The sequence below is a fragment of the Fukomys damarensis genome, unplaced genomic scaffold (assembly GCF_012274545.1).
Source record: "Fukomys damarensis isolate Sample0158 unplaced genomic scaffold, DMR_v1.0_HiC HiC_scaffold_13, whole genome shotgun sequence".
NCBI lineage: Eukaryota > Metazoa > Chordata > Mammalia > Rodentia > Bathyergidae > Fukomys > Fukomys damarensis.
The window spans coordinates 14,765,655-14,788,817 of NW_022900925.1; the positions used below are offsets into that span (position 1 = coordinate 14,765,655).

Genomic DNA, 23,163 nt, shown 5'->3' on the forward strand with positions numbered 1-23,163 from the left:
AAAAAAAAAAAAAAAGCAGCTTTAGCCTAAATAACAGAATTCAGTGACAGCTTTTAGTTTTGTATGGTCATTTTTGTTTGTTTAAAGTTTAGATTGTAGGGAGATTTCCCTGGTATAGACTGGTTCCGAGTATTATCCTCTTTCTGTCTTAGCAGTAGACATTTCTGAAGCTACACTTCAAAGTAGTGTATAATTGCTTCAAAAGTACAGTAAGCACCATTCATAGTGGCTTGCTTTCTCTAAGCCTATTCTTAGTCTACTGAGTTAGAAAGAGTTAATGAAGGGCCAGAGATGTAGCTCAGTGGCATTGTGTTTGCCTGGCAAGTGTAGGTCTGAGTTCAATCCCCAGTACTGGAAAAAAGAAAAGATAATGAAGAACCATAAATAGGACTAAGCTGTAGCTCAGTGGTAAACTTACCTCACCTGTGCAAGGCCCTGATTTTATTGGGGAGAGGATGGTTTAATAGCTTTTTGGCCGCCTTGCAAATCCTACAAGGGAGTACAGCATAGGCTTGGTGATCAAGAATGGATCATGTGACTGGACCAGGGATTTAGCTCAGTGGCACCATGCTGTCCTTGCAAGTACAAGCCCCCCCCAAAAAAAAGAATCAGGTGAAAGCTCATCAACTCTTAACACCATTTTTGCCAATATGACCTGCAGAAAAATGTCTCCCTGTTTAGATAGAAGTCATACTCTCCATTATGCTCTGTGCTAGTTGTAAGAAAACTCCAGAAGATTCATTTAGTCTATCTGAACTTCGAGTTTACTCTGTAAAATGAAATAGTCACTTAAGATTTCATTGAGGATCAAATGAGAGAAAAGGAGTTGAGGATGCCTAGATTCTACAAATAAAGTCTCTCTTAATATTTGTTTTTATAGTAAGGGGGCAAGGCTGTTAAGAAGACTCTAAAGATATGAGTAGTTGTAGTCTATTCACACACCAGACTCCCATATATCTTCCCAGATTATTTTATAGTTTTGTTGCTGTTTTCTATAATTCATGCACTTTCCCTCACATCCTCCACCATTTTCATTGTCTACCCTTTCAGCATTTGCCATTATCTTGTGACTTGGGATATAAAAACTTGTTAGGTTTATTTTGTAGGCTGATTCAGACCCAGCAAAAAATTAGACAGGGATTTGGTGGCTTTTCAGAAGGCAAGCAGGTTTGCTTATCAGCAGATCATTGCAGGATTCTCCTAGAAACAGAAGCCCATAAGTGAGGGCTTCTGAGCCCTTGAAGGAGAGCAACACAGCTCCACCTTGGAAATGAAATCCTGCTGTCCTGGGCATCCAGCCTTCCCATGCTAGTCTCCTTTCGGCACCATTCCCTTCTACCGGCCCACCCCTCTCTTGGCCCTGGCACTCAGTTCTTCTATGAGCATGCCACCTGCTTTCTCTCTCTGGCCCCATCCTTTGGCTGCTCAATTTATGTTTTCCACATCCTCACTCTCTTCCAGCTCCAAGTTAAATAACCCTCACAGATGGCTTGTTCCATCAAAGCTGTTTAAGAACACAGGACAGTGAACTGGGGTCCAGAAGGAGCTGCCAAAGCCTTAGTCTGCCCTTGCTCCACTGGCTCAAGACAACTTTGTCATCAGCTGCCTGGAAGTCTGCAGACAGTGAGCAGAAAGGTTGGCAGGTGGGGGTGTAAAGGAATGTCTCTTTAACACTATAAGCCTCTAGCAACTAGTTCTCACCTAGATTTACAAGTCAGAACCTGGAGCTGGATACACTTCATATTCTATTTTCCACAAAAGACAGTGCACTTTGGCAATTCTCCCCCACTTTTTTTTTTTACAGTGTGGAAACCCAACAGGAAATGGCAGTCCCATTTATGTTTGGGCTCGTGGTTTGAATCTTTACTGAACCTCTTTGTGAACTCCTGAGAGGTCTAGATCCCTGCCCTGCCTGACCTGTAGGGCAGTATTCCCAGCTGTCAGCAGGCCTTTGGGAAGAGGGGAACTTCACATGCCTATTGGAAATCCTGCAGAGAGACAAGACCCAGAATTTCTGTCTTCCTTTCCTGTCAGCAAGGACATGGAAGTTTCCTGTCTGCCTTGTCATCAGCTTTGGAACACCGCACACACAGCCCATTGCAGTGGTCTATAAGCTTTGTCTTTTCATTGTTCCAGCACTCCTTTCCTCTGTCATAATCAAGATGGGTCTGGTTAATTTTGCTCTTATGTCAGGACAGCCTTTTCCTTGTCCTCACAGTTACTCCTGTGAGACTTAAGACCTCTCTAGTCAAGCTCTCCCTCTTTCTCCTTTCTTTTCACTCTTCCCACTGTAATTGCAGCCTTTGTAAGTAGATTCCTCTGAGGTCTCCAAGGAAGAGCATTATGTGCTGTTTGCTGCCGTGGGAGTCTCTTTACCTCAGTAAGCAGAGTTCCCTTAAGGGACTCCCTCCCTTCCTCCATGTAAGGGCATGTTGGCAGCTTGTCTGCTTGAACTCTGGCAGGACAGGACAGGGAACAATGGCATGTGCAGAGTGGTCTGGCCAGAAAAAGGGAAGTTAATTCTCAATCCCAGAGAGCATACAGTTGGAGAAGCTTCCCCTGAAAAGTGAAAAGAAAAAGGGATGGAATAGAAGGGATAATTCTGTAGCAGGAAAATGCTCCCTGAGAATTGAGTCAGAAAATGGCATCTTCTTCCTAAGTCTGTCTTTCCAATGAAAAGTAATTGTAGCAGGTAGGGAGGAACTGGGGATTGAAACTTTTGCCTTGCTCTTGCTAAGCACATGCTCTTAATACTGAGCTGTACACCCAGCCAGAAATAAACTTACTGTTTTCTCCTCATCCTTTGTACCTTACTTCATGATCAGGGGTTGACAGATAAACAACATGCCCTGTTGCTTGCATAGTAAGTTTCTGAGATGGACAGATTTGTAGAGCCTTTGGACACCAAGTAGGAGGAGGGAAATTTGATTTCCATTATCCTGTACCCATGCTGTCTAATGAACTTCCCTCTTTGTAGTGCATCCACTCACATGTAGGCCTTAGTATCCAGTAGTGATTAGTTTCCTATATTCATTCAGCTCATCAGTTGATCAGTAAAGGTCTTGCCCATATTCCATCCAAGGAAATAAAACAAATCTGAATGACAGAACTTGTGGGGCAGGTATCCTGAGAAGTTTTTAATTTCAATATTTCTGTTCTTGCCTATACTTTAGCCAAGCACCCATTCATTTGTGTTCATCAAAATGCAAATAGATCAGAACTATGTATTTTGTCCTGGATGCCTTTGGGCTGCTGCTGAGCTAATGCAAGTATAGTATCCTTTACGTGAGAAAGACTTGAAGTAGTTCCCTTTCTCTAAAAGTGCCCTATAGCGACACTGTTATCCTCTTTGTAAAAACCATTGCCCTCCTGAGAGGCCATATAGTGTAATGGATTGAACAAAGACTTTAGAGTAAGACAGCTCTCAGCTCTGGGTTCAAATCCCAGCCTCATCACTAACTAGATGTTCAGTTTCCTTGTGCTTTACTTTCTTCTTCCCATTTCTGTGTCATAGGATAACTGAGATAATCACATAAAATAGCTTAATGCCTAGCAGCCGTAGTTACCACATCAAGTAAACCACAGCTTTCCCAATAAAAGGAGGTATTAAAACAAAACCTCCAAGAAGCTATGGCCAACAAACATGGCAGATTGAAGTGCTGACTTGCTCTATTTGCTGCTACCCCAAACCTTCTTGGTCGACTTCTTGCACATTCATCAGTGTTTTTCACTATAACTGCTTTGCCCTGACTTTGTCCAGCATTACTTTTTAAAGACTTCTTTTATGATAAATTGCTAAGAGCTTCAGAGTGTGTAGATTTTGATTGTCCTGGAAGGCAAGGCTGTTTCCCCTGTACCGCCACCAAGTTGTTGCTGGCATACTGGTCTCAGAGACCACACCTCATCGCTTTTCACCTTGCCTCTTCTTAAGGGTCCTTCCTGAATTCAGATCTGGTGAGAACTTAACAAAAAAGAGTATCTGCTGTGGGACTCACAGGTTTGGCTTGTACCCTCCAAGTGGCCCAGAGGAACCTGCAAGGTGTTGGAGACAGCCATGGGAAAGAAACAGCTCATACACACAAGCGCACAATGCCTGAGCCAGCAGCTCCCCTCTGCCTGCTGGAGCACGCTCAGTGAGACCGCTGACAGGAGTCTCCAGAACACTAAACAGGTGATTAAAACATCAATATAAGTCTTTCCAAGCCTCACAGAAAGCCAGAAACTAAGTTTGGACACCAACAGAAATTTTCCGCTCTGGAGCTTTACACGCTGGTCCGCTGTTTCTTCCTCTGCTCTGTCGCCAGAGGGGAGCTGTGTACTAAATGATTCCGTCAAACTCTCCAAGTCCTCCTAAGTGGCTTATCATATGAGAAGAACCTGTCCCACCCTTTTCCATCAGTATTGTCTTCAGCTTCTTGCAGTTAGTTCAAATTCTGAATCTTCAGCCCTTCTAAGAAGCTAAGCCTGGCTCTTGGCACTGTCCCCTATGACAGCAGATCTCCAGTGTCAAGCTCAGTGGCAGAATTGTCTTTCCTTTCTTCCTTTCCAATATGACTTCCCAGAATCATAAAAACCTTTAAGAATGGAAAGAGAGATACAGCAATCCCATCTCTGAGTATTTACTCAAAAGATTTGAAATCAATTTGTGGAAGAGATATATTCATTCCCATGTTCATTCAGCCTTTTTATAATAGCTAAGTTATGGAATCAACTTAAAAGTGTCTAGCGCTGAACATAATTGGGCCTTGGTAGGCTGAAGCAGGAGGATTGCTGTGAGTGTGCAGCTAGCCTGGGATACTTAGTGAGTTCAAGGATGACCTATTTGACATAGTGAGACCCTGTTTCAAATTTTTTTAAAGTGTCCATTAACAGGTAAAATGTGACACACACACACACACACACACGCACACACGCACACACACACACACTGGAATACTATTCAGCTTTTAAAAGGAAGAAAATTCTGTCATTTTCTATAATATGGATAGAATTAGAGAACATTATATATGAAATAAGCTAAGCACAGAAAGATGGTCCCTGGTTCTCACTTACATGCAGAACTGAAAAAAATTGAACTCATAGGAGCAAAGAATAGAATGATGGTTATCAGAGGCTTAGGTGTGCGGGGGAGTAGGGAGATAGTGATCAAAGGGTAGAAAGGCTCAGCCAGGAGAAATAAAGTTTTGGGGATTTTGTTGGTTGATGTGTTTTTATTGTTTTATTTTTCTTTAAAGATATTTTGCATAGCATAATAAATATAGTTATTAATGGTGCAGTGTACGTTTCAAAATTGTGAAGAGAGTAAATTTGCACCAAAAAAGTAAGAATTTGAAGTGATGAGTATGTTAATTAGCTTGATTGAATTGTGTATTCATAAATTTAGCATCACCTTGTCCCATAAATATATACAAGTTGCAATTTTACTACAATTTAAAATTTTTTATTAGTACATATTTGCAGTACATAAAGATTACATTCGTTGTAGAGAATTGGTACGTGTAATACCACATCTTGATTCTATTTACTTCCCCATCCCCTCTCATCCCTGACCCTACAATATAGTTTTTAAAGAAAGAAATAGAAAAAAAAAAAAACTTCAGAATCATCAACCATATTGCAGACAAGGTTCAGTAATTGGCCCAAGATCATACAAGTTAGGAGACCATGAGGTGATCTTTCCTCTAAACTATAGTGGCAAACCTCTGGCACATATACCACAGTGGGCTATTTTTTATCATTGAAAGCTCTAAAAGGTCCACCATCACTGCTCTAGACCCTCCTTTCCCCAGACCTGCAGCATGTCAGCTGCCCAGAAGAAGTGGGCACCAAATTCAGAAAAAGTTCAGTCTTCAAGAAATCAGCAACAAGAGGTGGCCCCTTTCTCTTCTTCTCAAGTGAATTCCCTTAGTGGCTCTTTCTCCTTGTGGACATCATGAGGGTTTCTGCCCTATACACACACGTACACATGCTTTGAACTACTGAAGCTTTGGGTAGTAAGGGGTAAGAGCAGAGACCCCTCTACTCAACTTGCTTCATTATCTTTAGCAAGTTACTTCACTTTTCTGTGACTTGATTTCCTCATCTTGATAAAGATAATGAAGTACCTACTCTGTGAAGTTGTGGGGATTGAGTTGGTTCATGTAAAGCATCTGACTCAGAGCTCAGCACCTACTAGCCATTCGTGAGTGTTAGCTGTAGCTGATAAGGGTGAGTGAAGCATGTAGGATGATTTTCCTTGTGCCCTGAGAAGCACTTTTCCAGAAAGTTGGCCTTGGTAAGGTGGCAAGAGCCTTGAACTAGGAAGTCTTCTGCCTTCAGATCTTTACTCTGCTGAACATGTTGTTTAGTTGAATTTTAGTTTCTTTACCTGTTGTCTGGGTGTAATAGAAACTGTTTCATAGTGTGCTAAGGATTTTCTAGATTCTAAAAGTGCCATGAAAAACATTAAGTGGTACATTAGGAGGTTGAAATAGGAGGATTTCTCGAGTCCAAGAGGTTTTTGTGGGGGGGTTTTTGTTTCTTTGGTTGGTTGGTTGTCTTGTTTTGTTTTGTTTTGTCTTGTTCTTTGAGCCTGGGTCTCACTTTGTCATTCTGTAGTTCAGGCTGGCTTTGAACTCACTTATGTAGCCCAGGCTGGCCTCAAACTTGCAACCAACTTCCTGCCTCAGCCTCCCAAGCGCTGGAATTATAGGTGTGCGCCACCACACCCAGTGAGTCAGGGAGTTTAAGACAAGCCTGAGCAATATAAGGGTATCTTGTCTCAAAAGAAGAATAAAAAATCAGTGATAGAGCACTTCCCTACCATGTGCAAACCTGAGTTTAATCATATATACATATATAATATATATCACATATATATTATTATTATACATACTGAGTTTTGCACCCTAGCTAGAGTTGCAATTTGAAGAGATAAAACTGACCACTTTCACCTATCTTCCACCCTTTAAAGGAGTAATTCTCAGACTTCAGTGTCATTGGACCTAGAACACTTATTTATTTATTTTATTATTATTAGTTTTTAGAACACTTGTTTAAAGTATATGTTCTTGGGCTGGGGATTTAACTCAGGGTTCTGCTGCCTGCTTTGCAAGTGCAAGAGCCCAAGTTGGATCCCTAGTATGAAAGGAGAGGAGGGAAGGGAGGGAGGGGAGGAAGAAAGAAAGAATATATTCCACCAGCCATCACAGCACACACCTATAATCCCAGCACTTGGGAGGCAGGAGGATTGCTGCAAGTTTGAGGCCAGCCTGGGTTACATTGTGAAACTCTCTCTCTCTCCCTCTCTCCCTCTCTCCCTCCCTCCTTTCTCTCTCCCTCCCCTCCCTCCCCGCTTTCTCTCTCTCTCTCTCTCTCTCTCTCCCTCCCTCCCTTTCTCTCTCTCTCAAAAAAAAAATGTTCCAAGGTCCTGCATCCAGAAATATGAATTCATTTAGTCCAAAATAGAGTGTGTTTGTCATAAGCCTAATATGTGATTCTGACACAGTTGGATCAAAAAATGCTTTTTAGTGTTCCGAGGTGAAAGAGAACAAATACTTAATGAGCTTGTGTAGGGTATTTGTCTTACTTGTAACCTATAGTCCATATTATGGATAGACTCTAGTCTAGTTACCTACCTATAGTTGCAGTTTGTGTAGCCTCCAGCTTATGAGGCACAAGCAACATTTGAAAATCAGAACTCTATTTAACTCAGTGGCCCTGTGCCTTCCTGACAAGTGCAAGGTCCTGAGTTCAGTCTACAGTACATGGTGGGGGGGATCAGAACTCTAGAAACACAGAACCTGAAAATGCAGCTTAAAGTGGCTTTCTACTGCAGCCTAAGCTCAGAGAATTTCTCTGTACCAGATTTTTAAATATGCTTTGGAGGCTCTTCAGATAAAGATAATTTTCTTTTTAAGCATGACATTAGAAGTTGAGGGAATAGCTCAAAGGTAAAGCATGTGCTTGGCGTATGTGAGGCCTTGGGTTCAGAAAAAATGACATGCCATCGGTGCTTTGAAGAATATTAAGTCTCACCTCTGGTTGAGGTACGCTGTATTTTGCCCTGGGGCAGCAGCCTCCTGTTAAGACAGAGTAAGACATGCCCAGAACTTAGCTTCTTTTGGTATCTTATTTCAAATTAGAAATTCTGTAGGTAGCCTGTTGAAAGATAGAGCCCATTAGTGAGTCTTAATCTCAGGAGCAGCACCCAGAGCAGAGAGGAGCATCTTTGAGTCTGAGTTGCATGACTTTGGAGAGCCTGGTTCACATAGTGTACCCCACCCCCATAACATCACCTGGAATTGTCCTAAGGCTGCCATCTGCTGCCATAATCATTCATACACATTGTCCATAGTTATATGTTAAATAATATAGGTACCTTTTATTTTAAATATATGCACACACACAGAGGGCCTACCCTTAGGAATCTTAAGAGGAAAAAATAGAGCATGTTAATGGGAGAAAGATACAGTACTGAGAAGTGTAAACAAATTAATGGATGGTATGAACTTGGGAAGGAATGCATTTTCAGATGACAAATTAAGGATCCACAGAGCATTAGATAGGTGGCAATGGAAGAAGTAGGCCAGGGATTTAGCTCAGTGGTGCCACCACCTGCCTTGTAAGCGCAAGGTCCCGAGTTCAGTCCCCAGTACCAGAAAAAAAAATACTGAAGGAAGTATATGATGAGACAAAATGAAGTAAGAAGAAATGTAAAATCCTACCCTTATCCAGAAAGTCAGCTGCATATAGAAGGAACATACAGTGCAATGATATATAATAGAATTTCTTACAGTATAGAGAGACCCTCCCTGCAAGGTGTGACTTCAATGCAAAGAGACATGATGTAGTCACATATAGGAAAACAGTTTGGTGATTTACTGATTAGAAGCTCACAATTTGTCAATAGTGGGAGGTGGTGGTGAACAACATTAATACCATCTCTGTGAATAATACCTATTCGCAGAATTGAAGCATCCAGAACAGAGCAAGGAAGGAGATGTTGCACTGTATTCTCTGCTGCCACATGATACAAGGTCCCTCACTCACTTTGAGACACATTAATCTTAGCAAAAGAATAAGCAGGATGTTGAGGAGACTGTTTAAATCAGGGGCAGTTAGAAAGTGGGACTGTTTAGCCTAAAGAAGGGTTAACATAGCAGATCTCAAATAATTTGAGGCCAGTCAGGCAGGGCTAGAGTTCATATAGAACCTCATAGAAAGAATTAGAAGCATTAGGGGGCATAATTGAACTAAAAGGATAGACATTTCCATGAATTAGATTCAGAAGTGGAATGGGCTCCTACTAGCAAATGAAGCCCCTTATAGATTCAAGACAGTAATAAACCTCTCATACTGCATGGTCACGACCAGAAATTTAAATTTAACAGAAAAAAAAAAAAGTATATAGGTAGTAAAAATTACTTGTATTAAGTAATGACTCATTTTTTTGTGGGTTTTTTTTGTTTTGTTTTGTTTTGTTTTTTTGTTTTTTGAGACAGGGTCTCACTATGTAGTTCAGACTGCTCTGGAACTCACTGTGTAGCCCAGGCTGGTATCGAACTTGCAGCGATCCTCCTGCCTCAGCCTCCCGAGTGCTGGGATTACAGGTGTGCGCCACCACACCTGGCAAGTAATGACTAGTTTTGAAAGCTTCCCCAAGATCTTTAATCTGCTTTATCTGGAGTATTCAAGAAAGAGGTTGGATTGCTGGGAAGTGTTCAGAGGAGGTTCACTTGCAACTCTAAATGATTGGTAAGACTCATTCAAACTGGACATGGTGGCATACATGGTATAATCCTAGCTGCTTAGTAGACTGAGACAGGAGGATTGCCAGGTTTAAGGCCAGCCTGGGAAACAAAGCAAGACCCTATCTCAAAATTTTAAGAAATGGATGTAGAGACATAGCTCAGCACTGCCTGGATTCAATCCCCACTAACACATACACACACGCGCCCACACCCTGCCAACCCAGAGCAAAGAAGTTCACATCTGGCATATAAGTATTATAGTTATTTCTGGAAGTGTAGTTCTAGATTCCTGGTGCTGAAAGGCCAATCCGCAGTTTTCAAGCTTCTGTAAAATCTCTTGCTGGACTGAAAGTCCTGTGACACCAAGGACTGTGTTGGCCTTCTTCTCTTTTTTATACCCAGAATGTCTAGTATAGATCCTGTCACATGGTGGGTACTTAGGAAATATTCGTGCATGATGGCCTGATAGGGTGGACAAAGCCTTCTTGAAAGGAAAGACTTTATCAAACTTAAAAGAATGTGAGGTTGGGCCAGGGATTTAGCTCAGTGACCTCGCACCTGCTTTGCAAGCACAAGGTCCCTAGTTTGATCCCTGATACTGGAGGGGTGTGTGTGAGGTAATGAATTGATTAAATACAAGAAAGGCACAGTGGGCTCTAATAATCATCTGTAAAGTTTCTCAGGTCCCAGAAGGAACAAATGGCCTGTGGGGGAAGAGCAAACAGGTTTGCCAAGGGTTAGGAAGTAATTGCCAAAAGTGCACTGGTGACCTATGGAGAGGTGACCTGGTGAGGAGCTGAGAGGGAGAGGGCTTGCACAGTGTGGAAAGCACTGAGACAGATTGGGATTCATCCTGTAGCAAAGCCAAGCCCAAGGGAAGTCTCTGTCATGACTTCCTCAGGACCCATCAGCCAGAAAGGGGAAAAAGCACAGTGTACTAGGTTTCTGCAAAGAGCTTTTCTTCTTCTTGTGGCTGCCTTTTTCTTTCATCATCCTCCTCTCTTCAGGGAAGAAGAATAAGAATTCTGTCTTCCTGAATGCTGTATGTAATGGGGGTGGGGGTATGTATTTCTGTCTTAATTAAGGGAGTCTCTTGAACCACTTGATATGGCTGTGACTCTCCCCTCACTGGAACAGGCACTTTGCCTTGTTGTGTCTTGAATTCCTAAACTTGGGACAATGCATGATACACACAGTAGGTACTTAGTAAATGTTTGCTGAATTGAATGTTAACTGAATGTATTGAATGCTACACATACCTCAGAAGGGGTACGCTCTCCCTAAACAAAATACATAAAATGAGAAACAAGTTTGGTAAAGATGCCTAAACACAAACCTAGAGGGCCAGGGATTTAGCTCAGTGGTTCCACCACCTGCCTTTGCAAGCAAGCACAAGGTCCTGAGTTCGATCCCCCGTACCAAAAAAAGCAAAAAGAAAACACCATAGACTAAACACAAACCTAGAAGTTGGCCTCCCAGATCTGGCTGTCTGGAAGGCCAAAAAGAATGGCTGAGAGTAAATAGAGCCTAAGATTCAGTGCTCTTCACCCAGAACTGACTAGCAGTGTGGAAACACCGTGTGTGGATGTTTTCAGACAGGCAGAGGACTTTTATCCCCAGGGGCTGAGCTTGTAGCCTCCCCTGCTGGTTCAGTAAGTAAGTGAGGGCCACAGCGCCTGTGTCCCAGGTTTCAGACTAGCTGAAGCCAGCCAGACCTGAAAGGCTTATGTTGGCAGTGCCAGTATCCGCCCCAACCCCTGCCAATGTGGGTGGCTTTTCTCAGAGTACTCTGCAGGGGAAGCAGTATTGGACTGTTGCCCGAGCTACTGCTGCCTATAGCTTGCTCTCTGCACTGCCCTTGCCCTTGATGTTGAGAATGCACCTTGTTGAAACAGCAGAGCACTGCACTCTGCCCAGGGAAGACCAGATTCCTCTCTGGCTTTGTTCACAATGTCCAAGCTCAGGAAATTCAGGTGTGTAGAAAATACCATAGTGGGAATTTTGTCATCATTACTCTCATACTAGGAGACCTAGGGTAATTCTCCTACTGGGTCTTATTTTCTGGTATCTTAAGATATTAGCAAAAGTAAAGCTACCACCCATACCTCATTTTCAAAGGGCTGAGTGGACAAAGCAATTGTGATTTACTGCAGGATTTTATTACTGATAAAATGTATTAGTGGTATGCTTATCTGAAAGCTTGGATCCTTGGCCTATCCAGAGCCCTGTAGAATGCACACATGTCCATGGTTAGGTCTAGGAATCTTTCTGGAGACTAGGTATTGAGGGACTGCTAGAGAAAGGCCAAACCTTGCCTCTACCTACCAGGTGTCCTACTTCGTAAATTGAGTCTAGCACCTTAGCATTGAGTAAGCTATTGCACCAGTTTCAACAGCTAGGTGAATATTCTAGGCCACTGGAGCCTAAGCTGTGTGCCAGACGCAAGCTTCCCACCTTGCCTGAGTCACTTCTAGAGCTCCTAGTGGTGTAAGCAAAGTACTACCTCTGGGTAGAATGAAGCAGAGAGAGAGGGGAAAAAAGTACCAACTACTCATTTATTAAACATTTAATGACCCAGACATCTCACTAAATTTTTAATATGCATTATGTCTTTTAAACTTAATAAACAACTTCAGCAAAAGCTTTGAGAGGTTCAATAACTTGCCTATGGACACACATCCTGGAAGTGGCAGTTAAGACTTGAGCTTAGGTCTGTCTGACAGTGGATTTCAGGCTCTTGACCAAGCCTCTGTATTGTCTTTTCACCAGAGTGGATCCGTTTTTCCCCCTATACTTTCTTTCTTTCACTGCATGTAAGTTCTACAACTCCTCTGTTCCCCTGGCCCTCTCTCTGGTGTGAACACAATCTCCTTCCCAGTAGCTAAGAAGTATAACTTTTGGAATCTTTTTTTGTTTTTTTGTTGTTGTTGTTATTGTTGTTGTTTTGTTTTTTGTGGTTTTTTTGGTACCAGGGATTGAACTTGGGATCCTTGCTCTTGCCAGGCAGGCAGTGAACCCACTGAGCTAAATCCCCAGCCCAAATTGTGGTGTTTTTTTGTTTTTGTTTTTGTTTTTGTTTTTGTTTTTGTACCAGGGATCAAACTTGGGCCCTTGGGCTTGCAAGGCAAGTGGTGGAAACACTGAGCTAAAATCCCCGGCTTGAATCTTTAATAAAACTCTGTTGGAGAGGGCTGGGGATTTAGCTCAGTGGTCCTGCTGCCTGCCTTGCAAGTGCAAGGTCCTGAGTTTGATCCTGTTACCCAAAAAAAAAACCTCTGTTGGAGAAGCCTCACCATCAGCAAATCTTCCCTCCTAACATTTCAAGTTCCCAGCTACCCTTCTTTATTTATTTTTTAAAATTTCATTTATTTTGGGGGGTACCAGGTGCCCTTCTTTAAAAGGAGACTTACTCTGGGTGTGGATGTGTGTGTACACCTGCATGTATGCATGATGGTATGATACAGGTGGGGAGACAGACTCATCACTCTGAGAATAGATGTATGCACATTGCCTTCTCCAAGAAGAAAACAACTGATGAGAATAAGGACATGGAGTGGTGTGTATTGACCAGTGTTATTAGCTTTTTGTCTTGTGATTCATTGACCCTGTCAGCTAGCATAAACCACCATAGGACTGAGGAGGCTGGGTCTCCAACTTCAGGATCAGAAATGACTGGGGCAGTGGCCTGTGCTTGGCAGCTTGCATAGAAATGAGGCCATGCTGGAGCAGGATTAGGGAAAGAGTGAAAGACTGTTAGGATTGGTACCTAGGGCAGTGTGCCTCAGGCTTGTCAGGAAATGCCTCAGGTATAGGACCATGCTTTTTCTCCCTCTGTCCCCTTAGTCATTCAGCCAAGCACAGGTTGTTCCCTTCTCTCCCCTCTGATCCCTTACCCTCTCTCCATTTCATACAAACTAGTTCCAATTCGGATAGGCTGTATCTGTCTCCCTGTCCTAAACTACTGCCTCTGTCTTCAGAGTAATTGTACATCTTGTGGCCAGTTTCTCTCCTGCCTTTAGAGTCTGCTCCCTACCAGGAAGCCCCTCCCCCTAGGAATGTGAATAAACCATTTCCTCAGTCCTCTCAGCTCCAGAGGATTCCCTGTGTGGTAGTCTTCATTTCTTGTCTGAACTTTCATTGGCAGACCCGTTCTCAGGCTGACCCACCCTTGGCTGCTACAGAATTGTGCTTCCCACCCTTCAGTCTCTTGTCAGGGTGAGGCATGCATAACTAGCGTTTCCTGGTTTGTGAAAACACATTAGTCTGAGTTAAATTTCTTGTAGCCAGTCCTGTTGGCTTGGCTCATTAAAGATGATAATTAACCCATTGCTAATTGACCTCAGAAGCTAGCCAGGCAGCCTGTATTTTACCAGCCTTGGTGGTGGATTTGAACACTATTTTAAGGTTTCTTAGTCTCAGCAAGACTTCACTTTCCTGTCTGCATCTTATTTGCTCTAAGAACACTCTGTAAAATTAACAAGCTATAAAATTTGATTGAAGGATTCAACAAATGTGAGAATAATTGACTCCATTTAGAGAAACAAGAAAAACAACCTGTAAACTTCAGTTTGTAGGGGTAAACCCATATGATTTTGCTCTTTAACCAAAGGAGCAGTAGCAAGCTGGACTTCTTAAGACCATAAGAAGAGAACTAACTGATAGTGAAAGTTTAAATTCTGATTCTCCCAAACCAAAAGTTCAGCAAAAATATTGCAGATGCCTAGCTACTATAATCCTCATGCCTTCCAGGAAGCCTGTTTGAGAAAACAGGGACCCAATAAAAATGGTGTGAGTCCCTAGAGTTAGCATCCAGAGGCCTGATTCAGCTTTCCAATCCCTCCTCATATTCTCCGGCCAGATCTAGGGTTTTCTCTTTTTCCCAAGGCTGTTATGAGGTGTTAAACCATTCAACTCAGCAAACATCAGTATGCAATGCCTACTGTTCCGCTCATTTTTGCTCATTTTCTCTCTCACATTCCCCATCTTCCATAAAGCAGCATAGATGTCTCTTTTCTCTTCTTTCCGGGGCCTCTGCCTAGGCTGGGCTTGCCCTTATGGAATGGTTGTGGAAAATCACCAATTTTCAGAGAAAACCATTCTTCCTTACCCACATCTCCACCTAAGATGCCCCAGCCTGGTAGGCCAGTCCTCTCACAGCCTAGAAGTTTCTTCCTGCGTTTCTCAGCATCTCACTTTCCCCTCAGCCCCACCCGCACTCACCCACTGCCTGCTCACAGTATCTTTCGAAGGAACTCAGCCTGAGACAGGCCAGGGGACTACTATCACCTCTCCACATCAAACTTTCAGTTTCCCTTTCTGCTTGGTTCTTTGCTCTGGACCTGATTGGGGTGATAACTGGAGCCCTTGAAGCTCAAGGTTTCAGTTCCTGCCTGTGGGGCAAGCTGCCTCAGATGATCTTCAAGGGAAGAGAAAGGGGCTTTCTTTGGGTGCCTTTCTTTCAGCTGTTCCCTGACCTAAAGCCCCAGTGTTCTTTTCAAGGCTAAAATGATTCGTGTGAGGCATTTTGCCCATTAACTTTGGAGTTCTTGATAATCTGTGAAGTGAGTCTCTTCCAAACAGCAAGGATTGACACCAGGAAAGTACACTAAGAAGATTCCCATGGTATTCTCCAACTAACAACCCCTTACCCACTTCTAGCCCTAATCTAGCCCCATCTGTTACAGCCCAGGAAGGAAGCTGCTCCTGAGCAGTTCTTTCTTCTCTGGCAAATCTAAAGGTTGCCCAAGCCACAATGTACATACCATTTACATTCTCTGCTTTTCATTGATACAGAATGGAAAAATGTGCTCATGAGCAGAATTATTGTGAGGATTATGTCATAGACTTCATCTGGACTCCTTCATTTCCAAGCAGGGAACCTAGCTTTAACCTCTCCTACCAAGAAGTCCTCCTTTACCAAGAAAAGACAGTGTTGGAGTTTGCTTTTTTTGTTTCTTTGTTGCTTTTTTGAGACTGGGTCTACTATGTAGTTCCAGCTGGCTCCCTATGTACACCAGAATGGCCTAAAACTCATACCAATCTTCCTGCCTCAGGCTCCTGAGCACTAGGATTACAAGTGTGTGCCACCACACCTGGCCTTGGAGTTTGCTTTTTGAAGATGGTTTGAAAGGCTTCTTCCATCTTGATGTCCCTTATTAAACATGTTAAACTATTTTTGTTCCTTTTGTTTTGTATAGCTTTTTTTTTCCCTTGCCCTGACTAAAATGCTAGAGGCTTTGTGCAATAGAATATTGCCATAAGTCTCCTACGGAGCTCCAGGGTCAAGAGAGCTATGGTCGCTGGGCATGGTGGCGCACGCCTGTAATCACAGCACTCGGGAGGCTGAGGCAGGAGGATTGCTGTGAGTTCAAGACTAGTCTAGGCTACATAGTAAGTTCCGGGTCAGTCTCAGTACATAGTGAGACCCAGTCTCAAAAAATCAAAAATCAGAAAACAAACAAACAAGAGCTATGGTCTTCCACCATTGTAGGTTTATTCCCCCTTCCTTAAGGCAAAATCCCCTTGCAGTGGGCTGAAGATAGGTGGTTTCCCTGTGTTCCTGTGCAAGCCCTGGATGGTCTGCCTCTCAGATTATTCATCTCTTAAATAGCTCACTGTCATAGTGCACTTTAGAAGCCTAAGGAGCGTGGTGGCACATGCCTGTAATCCCAGCACTCAGGAGGCTGAGGCAGGAGGATCACTGTGAGTTCGAGACCAGCCTGGGCTACATAGTGAGTTCCAGGTCAGTCTCAACTATACAGTGAGACCCTGTCTCAAAAAAAAAAAAAAGCCTAAGGAAACTCTACACACCCTTGTCTGTTTTGCCAGTTGGATTGCAAAGGAGAAAGGATATTCTTCCAAAGACTAGGTGACTTTGCTCTCTTCAAATAGTATTATTTTCAGATCTCTTAGCACCAACTCAGAAACCCCATGGATCAAAGCCCTTTTGTCAGTCAGACAGGAGTGTCCTTGCTCTAGGAAAGGACTAATGGCGATAGCAGACAAAATCTCCAAGAAAACTAACTTCCTTCTAAAGACATGGAAATAAAAAAGGGGGGGCCCCTTTCTGCCTGTCTCACCATGTGTTGGACAATTCCTACTGATCCTCTAAGGATGTGCTGCAGGCAGGCTCAGGATGTCTGCATCCCTGAGTCCTGCTGTGCCCTGGAAATCCCCATCTCCAGGAGTCCCACGTCCACACATGTGGCCTTTCTTCCTCTTGGCCAGGAACCATACTTTCTTCCTGAGCCATGCAGCATACTATCTAGGTGTTCCTGCCTGCCTGTCTGCATGTATAACCTCTGCCTCTCCTGGTCAGGTTTCTGGTGCAGACCTCAGGACTGTCTGTGAACTTCTTACCATTCAGGTGAGCCAAGGACCATGGCAAACTGCTTCTGTGTCCTTATCCCATCACTCCCACCTCCTCCCCATTTAATGGTAGCAGCCTCATGCCAAAAAGGAAAGTCCTGAGCCCATTACATAATTCTCCATAGTGCAAGCAGTAGCTGGGGCATAAGGTCAGAGGTCATAGTGGGGTCAGGTGGCTGACACACACTGTAACGACAAGGTGGTTAAAATTAGACCACAGAGAGGAAACTGGCAGTCTTGTGGAAATGCAGAAGTTTCCTCTGCAAGTGAGAGGCTGGGGATGCAGGGAGGCCACTGTGCGTGCTGCCTGCCAGGCTATTACTCATTTCAGCTCTGTTCTTTAATGCCTTTTAGCCCCTGCTTCTGTATTCTAGCCTTCCTCATCACATGTTTGAATGCACGCGATGGGACCGTGGTTACCTGCCCTAGCCCAAGCAGGCTTCCTTCCTTCTTTAAGGAGATAAGCTCAGGACTAGGCTCCAGAGGCTATCCTTTTCTCTGAGCCTCTTCTGGGTAGGTGAGAACTTTTTAGGTCAGCCTGTTAGGTGAAGGTGGTCAACGTACTTAGCCAGAGGTACCAGACTGTAGTGATAACAGGACCATTAGTGAAGGGTATCTAGGCAGGGGAGGTGGTTGCAGAGAATGAATCACACAGGTGACTATGTGGGCTGCAGTTTCCCTGGCCAACCACTGGCAGACTAGTAATCATTTACACAGTATCTAGAGGACATGGCTTGTGCCTGCTTCAACTGTTGAATTCCCAGTGCTTGCTAGTCTTTACTATGAGCCTACTATGTACCAAGCTTGTCCTTACAGCTCTTGCTGTGAGGTATGAATAGTATAAGCTATAGTTTTTGCCACCAGAGGGGTTGTTGTCCTGATGAGGGAAGTAACATGCGTACGCATAAAACCACGAGCCAACAGCCAGTCTCCATGTTAGCCCTTCACTGCACAATGCACCATATCAGTCCCTTTCACATTCAGAAATGAGGAGTCATCAAATCGGGGCTCAGGCATTCAGTATGAGCTGGATGAAGGGGCTGCCTCCTGTGGCCTATCTGGCCACTGCAGTGTTTCCTCTACGGACTGACCCTCAGCTTGTGAGCTACAGATAAACAGGGCCCTCTCTGTGGTGAGTGCCCCATCAGTAGGGAAGACAGGACCTCAGAGTCCAGGGAGAAAGAGACGTCAGTGGGCAAGAATGGAGGCGGCCATAAGTAACACAGATAGGGTACCAGACTGTACCCTAGTCTTTTAGGGAGTACCCCAGACTGGATGTCTGTGGACACTTCATGAAACAATAACAAATTTGACGATTGCTCAAGGTAACAAATTTCATCTTAGCTAAATCAGTCCCAACTTGTGTGAGAGCACCAGCATGTTTGCTGAGTGGTCACATGAGAGCAACTGATTTAAACCCAGCAGGAGCAAAGCTTGGGTAAAAAACTGCCCAACCCCAGTCTCTTGAAAATGAGAAGCTCTTAAGTACAGCAGGAACCTATCAGAAGGAGCCCAGAGTTACCTGGTTGAAACAAAACAACTAAGAGTCCTCATCATTCATTTTTCATCCAGGCTACCAGTTCTTCTGGCGAGAACTTGGAGCTAGATTGGGGGAATAGTGGAGAGTAGCAGCAAAGGGGGCCAGAAAGTGGAATTCTGTGACAACCAGGGTTCTGAACTATAACTCCTTCTACTGATTATATTCCAAACCTAGAAGAACTTAATTTATTCTTTTTTATATTAGGACTTTAGTAAAAGAAAAGCATAAGCCCTGAGGGCACGTGGCATTGGTCATTGCATTGTCTGCTGCCCCAGGGATGACCTAAGGAGAGACCTTGGCGACGTCCTTCCTTCGGAAGACCTTGGTCTCAGCCCTCACTCACTCCCTTACACACGCACACACATGCTTCTGCTCACTCACTCCCTTCCTTCCCAGTAACTTTGACACACTTCTCATGTGCCCCACAGCTAACAGTGTCTCTCAGATTCATCTTCTTCAGAAAACAGTGTTTTTCTTCTCTCCCTCTTGCCCTGTAGGTTATTGCAGCCGACTGCAAAAGGGTCACAGTGCTGAAGTATTTTCTGGAAGCCCTTTGTGGACAAGAAGAGCCTCTGCTGGCATTCAAGGGTGGAAAATATGTGTCAGTGGCACCCGTCCCAGACACCATGGGAAAGGAAATGGGAAGCCAAGAGGGAAAACAACTGGAAGATGAGGTACTATGCGGGAAGAGCCCGCTGTGGCAGAGAGAAGGCTCCCTTCCCCCTTGCCCATGGCTGCAGCTTCTACTCAAGAGTTATTTATATCCACTCAGAGCAATGCCTATGTTGATCTGACAGCCAGCTTCTCAAGAGTGCACTCTGCTGGTGCCCCTTCCTACCAGTCCACCCCAGTGCCTCTATCTCACTTTCCTACGAGTTCCAGATGCTTCTTTTTAATGTTGCATTGGAGGAGAAGGGAAAGAAAAAGTTTAATAATGTGCAGCTCTGGAGGCTTAGGAAAGGGAGTAGAGGGGCGGGGGTATTAGGGTTCAGGCTGAGGATCAAGTTTATAGATGTGTGGCGCTCAGCGCAGCACAGGCCTGAACTCCAGCCTCCAGCACACGTACAGGAAGAGCTGACATTGCTGGCCCTGTGTGGAAAATCACCCCTCCCCTAACCTACTCTCCCTCCCTTACTCCCTCCCTCCCTCCCTCCCTCCTGCACATCCTGATGTGATTAAGGAATTCTCATCTTGTTTGTTTGCCCTTAGTTGTTCCTGTAGCCCTTGCTTCACTCCAGACTCCATGTGTGTGTGCACGCATGTGTATCTGTGTGTTTGTGCTTACACACATGTGCATTAGCCTGTGTACCCACCCCTACAAACAACCTTACTGGCAGTTGCCCTGCTGTGCATGTATGTCTTTTGAGGGGGGATATTAATGTGGATCTGTGTGTGCTCAGTTTATGTGTCAGTTTAACTGAACATTGCTGCCAGCTCTCTTGCTGTCTGTGGGTTCTAAGTAAATGTGAATATGTGTTGGTGTCAGAGTATGTGTGCATTTAGCATCACTGCCAGCCTCCCTGCTGTGTGTTTGGGTGTGGGTAACTTTGGGTGTGTGCACACCTCACTTTTGCCTGAAGGTTGACTCTCTCTTTTTTTTACTCCACAGTGTGAAAGACAGTGGGAACTTAGGTGGGAAGGAACGTGGGACTAAGGGAAGGGACGGGACGGAAGCAGTTCTAGCCAGAGGCCAGGTCACCCGTAGGCCAACACAGTCATTTGGCCCACAGCAGTCTCAAGCGCCCCGGCGGAGAAGGGCGGGGTACAAGGATGAAATCAGCAACAGGCCAAGGAAGCCAGATGTCAGCTGGAAGCTGTCGTTCGGGATCTGAGGCAGTGATAGAGTGGCCACCTTTGGAAGAGAGTTTTCAGAGAAGCAGAATCTTGGACTGGCTTTATTAGGATAGCTGGAGAACCCACCCCACCCCTGATGACACAGGGCTCAGCTTCCAGGACAGAGGTGGTTCCAGAGATACAGCTGAGCCCATGATTCCAGACTCCCCCGATGAAACCTGGGCAGGAAATAATGGGAAAGAATGAGCTGTCAGCATGGGAGGAGAGAATGGAGTTGCCAAAGGCAAGAGGGTGTCCAAGCTTTGGGTGGGCAGAGTAGTGCCACCACAGCCCTGGGCACTGTGTGAAAAGCAGGGGTAGCACTTTGGTCTGTTACCTTACCCACACTGGAAAGCTGAGGCAGGTGGTGAAGGGGTTAAATAAGACTACCTCTCCAGGCTTTTCCATAAGAGATGTCCTTAGGCCATTGGAACCTGCAGCACAAGTCCAAATAGACCTCCCTTCTTCCAAGGAGCAAACCAGCTCTCTAGTCCCAGATCTTGATTGTGCCACATACTCTCTCTCCTTGAGCTTACTGAGCAGACAAAGGTTGTGACCCACGCCAGGCTACCCACTTCTTCCTTTTCCCACGAAACTCCTGGGTTCCTTTATGTTAGTGGCCCCTGGGAAACCCTACTTACCCTGGTCTGTGTAATTTCATAACCCTTCACTTCCTCGTTTGCTGTGAGAGCTTAGAAAACCTCAGACAAGCTTCTATGACCGTCCTTTGACCTCAGTCCAGCTCCCTGAGGGCCCATGATAGCCGTGCACATGTCTGGTCAGAGTACTCAGGGGTACCGTTCCTCACAGGCCTGGCAGGCATTCTGTTCCACTTGCTCCTGTCCAGGTTAACCCCTTGAACAAGGAAGGGAATGTACACAATATCTCTCTTTCCCATGGCCAGAGATTGACAAATGAGTGGTGACTGTGAACAGAGCCCTGAGACCTCTCAGTACAGTAGAAGTTTTGCCCATCTTCAGGTCTCATCTCTACTGCAAAACTGAGTCACTGAAGCTGATGGGAAGAAGTGGGGCTAATGTTTCTTCAAGCATCTTCTTTATTCAGTCTTGTTCCTTAGGCATGATACAGAACTATCCATCTTCCTTCAACCCTACTCTCCTCCATCACCTACCCACTCACACACTTTACTAACCACCTTCCACCAAGAGAGTCCCACTTAGAGGAGAGAGCAGTCTGTGCTGAACAGGTCTAGGCCTGGCAAAGCTGAGCCACTAGGGGCTGAATCTGGATTTTCTGTCTTGATTCAGGACCTCCACCCTGTGGATTTGCTCATTATGATGACAAGAGCACAGACTTTGTAGTCAGACGTATTTGGGTTTGAGTCCCTGCTCCGTCCTTTATTATGTATGCAACCTTAGAGGTTGTTTAAACTCTGGTTTGTTCATTTATAAAAATAAGAATGGTAATAGCAGCTATTGCTCAGGCCATTGTGAAAATGAAAAATGCCAGTATATGACCTGTAAGCAGCACTGAGTATGATAGCTGTTGCTATAGTTACTATCGTCTTGTTAGAATCACAGAATTCTTCTGCTGAATCACTCCCCATGTACCCCTGCTAACCCTGTCCCTCAAAAGAACCTTTCTTGGGCAGCTGCATGTTTTCTGTTGACCAAGGCCAAAAGGGAGAGAGTAAAGAATGGAGCAGGGACCACCCGGAGAGTGATGGCTGCCGAGAGCTGAGGCTGCAGTGGGGAGGTACCATCCCTGGGGAAGGCTCCACCAGCCTGGCAGGAGGCTCCTTAAGCTAGCCAGCCCCCTCCTATCCTGCCCAGGCCCTGGGAAGGCAGCTGAGCAAGGCCATGTCATGCAAATTCCTGTAATAGGGCCCAGCAGTCCCCACACCACCAGGCTGTGGTCTTAAAAAGAAACCAGGGCAAGGTCTGCTGAGCTACAGCATCTGCTCCTGATGCTGTCTGGGCCAAGGGAGCTTCCTTGACCAACTCCCAGCTGTTGACCAGAGCCAATTCCTGTCAGGTCATTAGCATGAATTAGATTAAAATTGGGTGGTTTAACTTTTTCTGTTATTTACCCCTTGAATCGTTTGTGACTTCAGAATGAAAATAAGCCCAAGGTTTGACTATGAGTGTGTTCAGAGAAGAAAAAGGAGTATAAGTACAAACATGTAAGTGTACATGTGTGATTATGAATGACTTATGGTGTGCCTGTGTAAGTAAAGAGCCCTAGAGTGTAAAAAGGAGCAGTGAGGGGAAATATGACCACTCTCCACTCCCCTTTTCCTGAATAAGGGAAGCACATAGCATAGGACCCTTTGGGAGGAATGGTCTCAGTCAGCATGGAGTAGGGACTTAAAGGACAGAAGGCAGATTCATTTAAGTGCCGTGGGCTCACAGTCTCCTGCTGAATTTCACCACTAAAAGGAAGAAGATGTGGTAATTGAAGACTTTGAGGAAGATTCAGAGGCTGAAGGCAGCGGGGGCGAGGATGACATCAGGGAACTTCGGGCCAAGAAGCTGGCTCTAGCCAGGAAGATAGCCGAGCAGCAGCGTCGCCAAGAAAAGATCCAGGTGGGGACTGCCTGGGGAGGGTGGTTCGCATCAGGGTGGTGGCTTTATAGGACATGAGGGGAAATGGACAAGCAGTAGGAGCAAACAGGACTCTCTCAGGAAAAGTCTCTCATTGTTCTCTCCAGCTATACCCCACCATTGTCTT

At 44.7% G+C, this 23,163-nt stretch overlaps 1 protein-coding gene across 2 annotated transcripts in view; it reads left to right on the forward strand.

The window, feature by feature from the left end:
• Smg6 (SMG6 nonsense mediated mRNA decay factor) overlaps window positions 1–23,163 on the forward strand; it is a 234,931-nt gene that overhangs the window by 194,508 nt on the left and 17,260 nt on the right. For both annotated transcript variants that reach the window (XM_010642132.1, XM_010642131.3), the window contains 2 exons: window positions 19,137–19,313; window positions 22,872–23,018. In XM_010642132.1, the coding sequence (XP_010640434.1) occupies window positions 19,137–19,313; window positions 22,872–23,018 (324 nt within the window). The remainder of the gene's footprint in view (window positions 1–19,136; window positions 19,314–22,871; window positions 23,019–23,163) is intronic.